Source organism: Buceros rhinoceros, unplaced genomic scaffold (assembly GCF_000710305.1).
Source record: "Buceros rhinoceros silvestris isolate BGI_N320 unplaced genomic scaffold, ASM71030v1 scaffold8136, whole genome shotgun sequence".
NCBI lineage: Eukaryota > Metazoa > Chordata > Aves > Bucerotiformes > Bucerotidae > Buceros > Buceros rhinoceros.
The window spans coordinates 16,131-24,529 of NW_010418089.1; the positions used below are offsets into that span (position 1 = coordinate 16,131).

The 8,399-nt window shown below is 54.0% G+C and overlaps 1 protein-coding gene across 1 annotated transcript in view; it reads left to right on the top strand.

Annotated features, from left to right (window-relative positions):
• Positions 1-8,399, top strand: part of LOC104495437 (polycomb protein SCMH1-like) — a 13,536-nt gene that overhangs the window by 1,232 nt on the left and 3,905 nt on the right. Inside the window, exons 2-4 of the mRNA XM_010138405.1 lie at positions 2,159-2,221; positions 7,140-7,210; positions 7,864-8,098. Of these exons, the coding sequence (XP_010136707.1) occupies positions 2,159-2,221; positions 7,140-7,210; positions 7,864-8,098 (369 nt within the window). The remainder of the gene's footprint in view (positions 1-2,158; positions 2,222-7,139; positions 7,211-7,863; positions 8,099-8,399) is intronic.

An 8,399-nucleotide genomic window follows, 5' to 3' on the forward strand; every position in this document is an offset into this window, starting at 1 on the left:
GTCATGGCTGCGGGACCTGCGCTGGGCAGCCTGGGAGCAACACCCACGTCACGCTCACGTGGGTTTCTGTCCTACTTACCTGCTTTTTAATAGCACATTGCACTTCTCCTTGTTCTTTATTGGCCTGCAGAAATTCTTGCGTTTCTTTTCCTCCCTGCTCCGGTGCATCCCATTTAATGAGGATGTTTGCACGTGAAAGGTTAAGAATAAAGCAGAGGATGGCGAGAGGCTGCTTCAGGTGGGTGGGTGCTCTTAAGGAGCTGTCCTCAACAGGAGAGGAGAATGAGCCATCCTGGGGGGCTTTTTTGCTTCTGACTTAATTACTTGGTGTCTTTATTCCTGCTTTCTTAAGGAGGTGGTGGAACACAGGATGTCCTTCCATTCTTGTCATTCCTCTCCAAGGAGGCTCTTTGTGTGGTCCGTGTGTGGTGATGCTGTGGCCACACTCTGTATGTCCCTTGTGTTCATGTAAGGGACTAAACGCACATGCCATCCTCCTGCCCATTGTATTGCAAAGAACATTTGTGCCCAGGTGGCCAAGAAGGCCAATGGCATCCTGGCTTGTATCAGCACTGGTGTGGCCAGCAGGACCAGGGCAGGGATCATCCCCCTGTACTGGGGGCACTGGGAAGGCTGCATCTCAAATCCTGGGTTCAGTTTTGGGCCTGTCATACCAGGAAGGACATTAAGGTGCTGGAGCATGTCCAGAGAAGGGCAACAGAGCTGGAGCAGGGTCTGGAGCACAATGTGCTGAGGAGCGGCTGAGGGACCTGGGGGGGTTGAGCCTGGAGGAAAGGAGGCTCTGGGGAGACCTTCTGGCTCTGACAACTCCCTGATGTGGAGCGGGGGGAGTTTGGTCTCTGCTTCCCAGGAACAAGCAACAGGACTAGAGGAAACAGCCTCCAGTTGATCCAGGAGAGGTTGAGGTTGTCCCTGAGGTACCATTTCTGTCCCGTTGGGGTTGTGCAGGCGTGTCCCAGGCTGCCCAGGGCAGCGGTGGAGTCCCCATCTCTGGAGGAGTTTCCCAGCCATGTGGAGATGGTGTTGAGGGACAGGGGGCAATGGGGACATGGTGGTGCTGGGGGAACGGTTGGACTTGATGATCTCAAAGGTCTCTTCGAACCCAAACGATTCTGTGATTTTGTAAAAGCAGATTGCAAAAATAATATGATTTCAGAGCTCTTAGGAGCCCCCAGGCCTCTCCAGGAGCAGCTCATGACCTGCCTCTTTCAGCTGCTCATCAGGAGGCTTCAAAACTTTTCCTGTTTTTTCCCTTCCTTTCACAAGGAGCTGCTGGTCCTGGGGGCAAGGCGAGTTTCCTGGAGTGCTGCCAAGCTGCTTTTTATAGTAGCCCTAAAACGCTTTGTAAAATGAATGAGCTGGACGGCAGCAGCGCTCCCGGGGCACATTAGCGCGGCAGCAGTGGGCAAGGAGCTCACTCAGGGTGAGCTGTGCCATGGCACCGCAGCTCTGCACCCCTCCCAGAGACAGGCATCCCCTGTTTCTTCCTCACTTTCCAGAGGTCTCTTAGAAACTTTGGGCTTTTGTCACTCTGAGGCCCAAAGCCAAGGGCGACTCGGATGGGATGTGCCGCAGAGCTGGCGCTACTTTGCTGCACTCTGCCACGAGCTGCACGGGACGCGTGGTGGTCGCCCGGTGTTGTGCGTGGCAAGGGCAGGGTGCAGGTGTTTGGGGAAGTCCTCTCCCCTCCCAGAGAGGGTCAGGGCTGTTCCTGGCAGCGAGGGTAGCTGCACTAACATGGAGCTCATAAACAAGGGGTGATTCAGGCTTTGCTTCTCAGCATACAAGATCCACATGGGCGGTTTTTAATGACTTTTGTTCCTCTCGCGCCTCACCACCCCTCCCCATGGTTAAAATGATGAAGCTTTTCACATTATTGCTGGTCATCGTGGGAGAACAGGAGCTGGAGAGGACTGGGCAGGGACTGAGATGCAAAGGCAGGTTCCTCCTGTCAGCTCTTCTCTGAGCTGTGTGGAGGAAGGGAGCACACCCTGTAGGTTTAGACAATCCACCCGTGTTACCTGGGGTCGTGGCAGGGTGACTGAAGGGCCTGTGAAGCAGGTGACATGAGCAGGAGATGTTGAAGGACTTTAGCTGGCTTCTGTCACTGACACAAACGCTTTATTTCTTGTCGCAGCCATAGACTGGAAAGATGGTAAAAAGTACGGCCGCCCGTCAGAGTCCCCCTCCCAGTACCAAGGTAAGAGAATGCCATTCTCTTTCCTTCTCCCCCTTTCTCCCCCCTTCTCCCCCATTCATGTTTCTTTTACCCTAAAAGCTCTTTGAGTTGCTGGGCTGTGGGAAACTACAGAATGCCACATTAGTTAACAGATGAAGACTCCTTTTGGACAGTCCTCTAGAGTTTTAATTCTGACCACAGTCACAGACGGTTTGAAAGACACCGGGGTGAGCACAGAGCTAAGCTCAGACAGCATCGAGCCGCTCTCTTTCTTCCTGCGCGGCCGCAAGTGCCGAGTGGTTCAGCCCTTACCCCAGCAGAGGCGATGCCAGCTGCCTCGGCAGGGCACAGGGTGAGGGGTGGTGGGAGCAGCACAGGAACTGGTGGGAGACAAGGTATCCCCATAACGTCTCTATGAGCTTATATTCTCCCTGTCCTCACATTCAGAAGGTGATGTCCATGCTTCCCACCAAGTACAGAGCAGCAGGAAACTAAAGGATTGCCTGGGTTAAGCCCTTTCTAACAGGAGACGTGTTTGCCTTTGTGAAAGGCTCTCCTCTGTTTATGAGAGCCCCTGGGAAAGCTGAAGTGGCTGCTGTCCCTTGGGGCTCAGTTATCTGTGGCTCTGCAGTGAGACTCAGTGGTAGTTCCTGGGCACATTGGACCATGGGCCACCATCAGCCGTCGCCGTTCTCTCTGGGGCATCTTGTCTGTCCTTGTCTACCCTTATACTGAAATCCTGTGCGTCACAGTGGGGAAGGACCTTCCCAAGAGGAGGAAGTAAAGTACTTGGGTCCTCTGTCACCTTCGTGACAGGATGGGGCACCATCACAGCGCACATGGCCTGTGTGTGGTCATCCTCAGGGTGCTGAGGGCTCCATCCCTCCTCATCTCCACCGTTGGCAGATGTCAGATGACTGGCTGGGAGATTCTGAGGTGCGCTTTCCCGTCAGTGCTCATGGTAACCCTGCACACCAAAATCCACACCTCACCACATCCCAGGGCATGCTGGCCTGGGGAGGACATGCCGCAGATAGGCCGACATCCATGTGTCTGCTCGAGGAGTGCATGGAGGAGCAGTGAGGATCGGGGATCATGTCCCAGCAGGAAACCCAGAGCAGCTCACCCCTGCCTGAAACTGGGGTATGCCGTAAGGGGGGTGGAACCACAGCAGTGTTCTGACACGGAGCGCCCTGTGATCCAGGCTGGAAGGATTCCTGCTTAGAGCGAATGCTGAGCTGGGATGCTCTGAGAAGCAGCAAAGCAGTCGGTGTCCTGGTGGGTGGAACGTCTTGGTTTTGGCTCACACATTCTCACGTTTCATCTGAGCGAGATGGCGAGTAGGTGGGATGGTGCTGTCAGCTGTAGCTGTTACTGGTGGAGGATGTGCAGCCAAGGCAGCTGAGCCCAGCGCCTGGCAGTGAGAACGGGTGGGACACGCAGGAGCTCTGCTGTCTCGGTGGGAGAGCTGACCCCTGGGAGCCAGGCATCGGGGAAGGCCTTTGGATCTGCGAGCAGAGGTGAGACTCTGCTCGTTTTCATGCTGCGTTGGCTCAAACTGTGCTGCTTTCATGTGCTGCCACGATGCTCGTGGGCAGACACGCATATGGGCTGCAGGCTTCGGTGGGGTGCTGGATCTGGGGAGGGCACGTTCTCCTTCACAGATGTGACCTGAAATGCACACGTAGCAATTCAGTTGGATTGATGACCCCGCGGGAGCTGAAATGCTAATGGACCCCAACCCAGGCAGCAGTTAAAGGCATAACCAGAAACTCAGTCTTCATTTGAATTCTGGGCAAAGGATCAACATTAAATGCAACATGGTGAGAATCCAGACACAGGGTAGGGGGGACATGAAAGAGAAGGCAGAGACCAGGCAACACAGAGGGTGGTTTCAGGGCTGGCAGGACAGTTTGCATATTGTCCTGGAAGCCAGCAGCAGTGGAGCTTCTTGTGGTGAGAGAGGATTTCAGTCCCTACAGTCAGCCCTGTCCTTGGATGCTCCTGCTCTGTTACAAGTAAAGGGACACTTGAGGACTGGCTGCAGTGCTGTTTTTTTCATGAAGTGTTTCACTGGTATTTGAAGAAAAGCCAGCAGGGGTTTTTGACCAGTGCTCAGAAAACTTTCTCCAGGCCAGATGAGGAACAAGCATCTTGCAGACTAAATGTCCTGGGCACCTCCAGTAAAGCTTCTGGTTTGTTAATACAAATAAGAATATTCAGAGAATAGAAACCACAAGAGTCGATCTGTGCCCGTGAGGAAGCCCAGCACGATATTCTCCTTGTTCCCCTCTGGCCTTACAGCCTTTGCACACAGCGAGCCTGGAGAACGGCCTGGAAAACAGCATCCTGGCCAACAGCCTGGGCCAGGGGCTCCAGCATGGACCCCTTTGGAGTTGGGTGGTGGAAGTGAGTGGGGGTCATTGTAACGAGCAGGTCGGGAGGAGCGAAGGGAGAGAGGGCCAAGGGGGATGTATCGTTTTCAGCCAGACACGCTCTTACTCAGGCAGAGAGCGCAGGGCTTGGGCTCTGCTCCCCCAATCCAAAGCCTGAAGTGCCGTCTGCTTTCTTCTGGTTTATTAGCAGTTTTCCCTTTGTTGTAAAAAAAAAAAAAAGCCAACCTTTGTGCTAGGCCATTTTCTTCTGATCCTTCCTGCAGTCTTCAGGTTGAAGCTGCTCGTATTTGGTTAAGTTTAAACTCCAAATTCCTGCTTCAAAACCATCATGAGCTAATTACTGAATTCCTTTAAAACCATTCCCTCCGTTCCACGTTGGGGTTTCCATGCGGTGGTGGCAGCCTCCAGATTCAGCAAGCGGTTCCTGTCCTGATTTGAGAGTGACCCTGACAAAGCATGCTGTGTAGCTGTGCTCGCTGTGCTCTCCACATAAAGGAATGGCCGATGCGGGAAAGCAGGGCTCTGCTGTGCCAGCTCCCTCTTGTCTCAAGAGTTCAGGGGAGTCTGGCTGCTGCTCCTGCTCTTCTTCACACAATAAGTCACCATGGGTCGTACGTAGCTGCAGTTCCAGCGCTGTGTGTGTCTTCACATGATGGTTGGGTCCCAACAGGCTCTAGAATTAAGTAAATTCTGTGTCCAAATACTATTTTTAGCTGTCTCAGAAACGTTCGGCTCCTGCTGGGATCGGGCAGCGTGGCTCTCGGCTGCGGCATGAGCTGCTACGGGGAGTGGAACAGCCTCGTCTTCTGCGGAGGGATGGAAACCATGAACCGCTTTCCACAGCAAGGGGCTGAAAGCAGCTCAGGTTTCATGTTTCCAATAAAATTGTCAAGTGCAGCTGATCCTTTCCCGATGCTTTGCTCAGGCCCTGGGGCTGAGGCTCGCCCTCCTTACCCCAGTGCTGTCACCATGGGGATCCTGTGTGCTCCGTGCTGGAGAGCCACCCCAGGCTGAGATGAGCCCGGATCAGGATCCAGAGCTGAGGGGAGTGGGGTGGGATTCGTAAGGCGTTTCCCTGCCAGGAGTGCCTGGGTTTGCTTTGCCTGGGTGTTTAATACAATATGCTGTTCATACAAGGTGTCTCATTGACCTCACGGAGTGTAAAATCCCATTGTCAATTAAAGCAAATGAGTTTCAGTTTTGTGAGAGCATCATTGCAGCAAATCAGTGAACTTCTTCCTTCACCCCTGCGTGAGACTGTTGGTGGAAAAGGCGACACAAGCCGATGACTGGACACACGTGCTCTGAGGAATGGAGCGCTTCTGCCAGGCTGCGAACAGGGAGATTTCAGCCAGTGTGACAAGGAAACTGTATTTTTTGTGTTCATTTCCACTACGTTTAGCTGTGTGCCAGTCATCTGTGTGGGAGGGGGTGAGAAAGTGGCATTTCCTTCCTTTATTTGAGGCCAGTAGATTATCAAGCCCTTAAGGCATCTCTGTGCAGGAGGCAGAACTGAATTAACGAGTGCTGACCTCAGTACCTGCATTTCTAGAGGTGTGCGTGCACTGCAGCAGCTTGGAGTGCTCTTAATGCAGCTTTTGTTTCGAAAATGGACTGATTACAGGCTCGCTGTGAACGGGGGAGCAGTGGCTGCCTCGCCAGTTGTGCTGCCACCGATGCTCTTGAAATGACTTAAATGAAGCGGCCTCCAGGGAGCCGTTCAGATGAATACCAGCTCATGTCACGCCAGCAGGATCCTTTCCCAGCTGCTCAGTTTAAATGGCAGAAGTCAGGATTTGCTCGGGTCACAGGAGCTTTTAATTCCTCGTTTAATAATGGCTTTCCCTGGATGGCATGTTCTGTTCACCCTTCCTGCTGCAGACGGGGAAGGGGCAGGCGAGGAGGAGCAGCACATCCCCCCGCGGCAGCACTCAGAGGACAGGGCTTTGGTGTGGACGGGAGCTGCTGCCTTCAGGAAAGCCCTGTCTGGAGGCTCCCTGCTCCCATCCTGCTCAAGCTACAGACGCCCTGTCCCCTTCAGGGAGCTGATTGCTGGCCTGGCCCCTGACTGCTAGGGACAGGCTGATACCTCTCGGAGCTGCTGGCTGTGAGTGCGCTGGACCAGGGGAACCATGAAGGCAGCACCATGCAGTTTCCCCTTGGTTCAGCTGCTTTTAACTCATGGGACTGTTCTCAATCCCCAGACCGAGCAGTGTTTAACCAGGGATGTTGCAGGGGCAGTTGTCTGGTTGACTCTGCGGACTCCCTTCTGTGCTGGGTATTTTATATGAAGTTGTAGGCTGTTGTCCTCACCTTTTACGGCCCCTTCTGCAGCACAGCAGCAGTGAGGTGCCCTAGGCAGCACCGTACTTTATCCTGCCTTTCAGCGAGTTGTAAATCTTCAGTGGTCACAAACATCGTTGCCTGTGAGCACCTCCTCTGTGAGCAGGGGAGAACTGCTGGCAGCCGGAGGCCAGCCAGCTCTTCCGCTGAGATTTTAGCTCATCGGTTCCTATTTGAATCCTTTGGTTTTCTCTTCTCAGGTCACTTCACCTGGGAGAAATACCTGAAAGAAACCTGTGCCATCGCAGCTCCTGCCCATTGCTTCAAGCAGGTAAGAGGGTGAAGACAAGGAACGTCGAGGGTGATGGTCCATTCATGACCCAGGAGTTCTGAGCCTGGGACAGGCGCCTCTTTTGGCAAGGAAGATGCTTAAAGATATCGGAGACTGAATAGAAATCCAAGTGTGCTGAAGCAAAGATCAAAAATAAAAGTTCAGGAGCTTCAAAAGTTAGAGCAGCACAGCAGATTTTTCTCCCTGATGGGATGGGAACACGGGAATGTTTTCACTCTGCCAAGCGCAGGCCATTGGGAAAATGTTCCAAGTTGCCTGCACCCCAGCAAGGAGATTTTCTGCAGAATTCACCCCACCTTTGTGAACAGAATAGCAGCCCCCTGGGCATCAGGTACATGAGCCCAGAAGTGGTTGTGTTGAGTCCAGGGGACACAGGAGAGTGTCAACACGGTGCATGTGGGTCTGGATGGAGGGTCTGCAGCCCAGAGGAGCATTTGTCTGGGGCTGAGGACAGCTGGGTGATCCTCTGGAGCCAGAGGGCTGAGAGAACAGGCTGTGCTAGGAGGATGCTGTCAGTCCTCAGGCAGAGATAGAGACAGTTTTGATGCTCTTGGGACTTAAACTTTGTGACTGGGGTGGTGCATTCATGGGAAATCCTGGCTCTGACTGGGCCCCTTCTTTTCTCTTTGCAGTCATACACTCCACCTGCAAATGAATTCAAGATCAGTATGAAACTAGAAGCCCAGGATCCCAGGAACACCACCTCCACGTGCATCGCCACGGTGGTGGGCCTGACGGGCGCCCGCCTCCGCCTGCGCCTCGACGGCAGCGATAACAAGAATGACTTCTGGCGGCTGGTGGACTCCACTGAAATCCAGCCCATCGGGAACTGTGAGAAGAATGGCGGGATGCTGCAGCCTCCCCTGGGTGAGCTGAAGGTCACTGGCCAGCTGCCGCCGGGGAAAAACCCGGGGTGGGGGGGTTATATTTCTGTGCGTGGGACAGAGCCCTGTGGCCTGCCGCTGCCACCACTGCGATTAGACCAGCCCCACTAGCTCGGGCTGTTCAGACCAGGTCTCACACCAGGTCTGTACTTCCACGACGTTGGGGCAGGGATGGGGAGGTGCTTTAGCCTGTAGATGAGAGAGCAGTTGGAACCTCAGTGAGCTGCTTGCCCTCTCTGCAGCTCAAGCTCAGGACGTGCTGACCATGCCACTGCTTGTGGCTT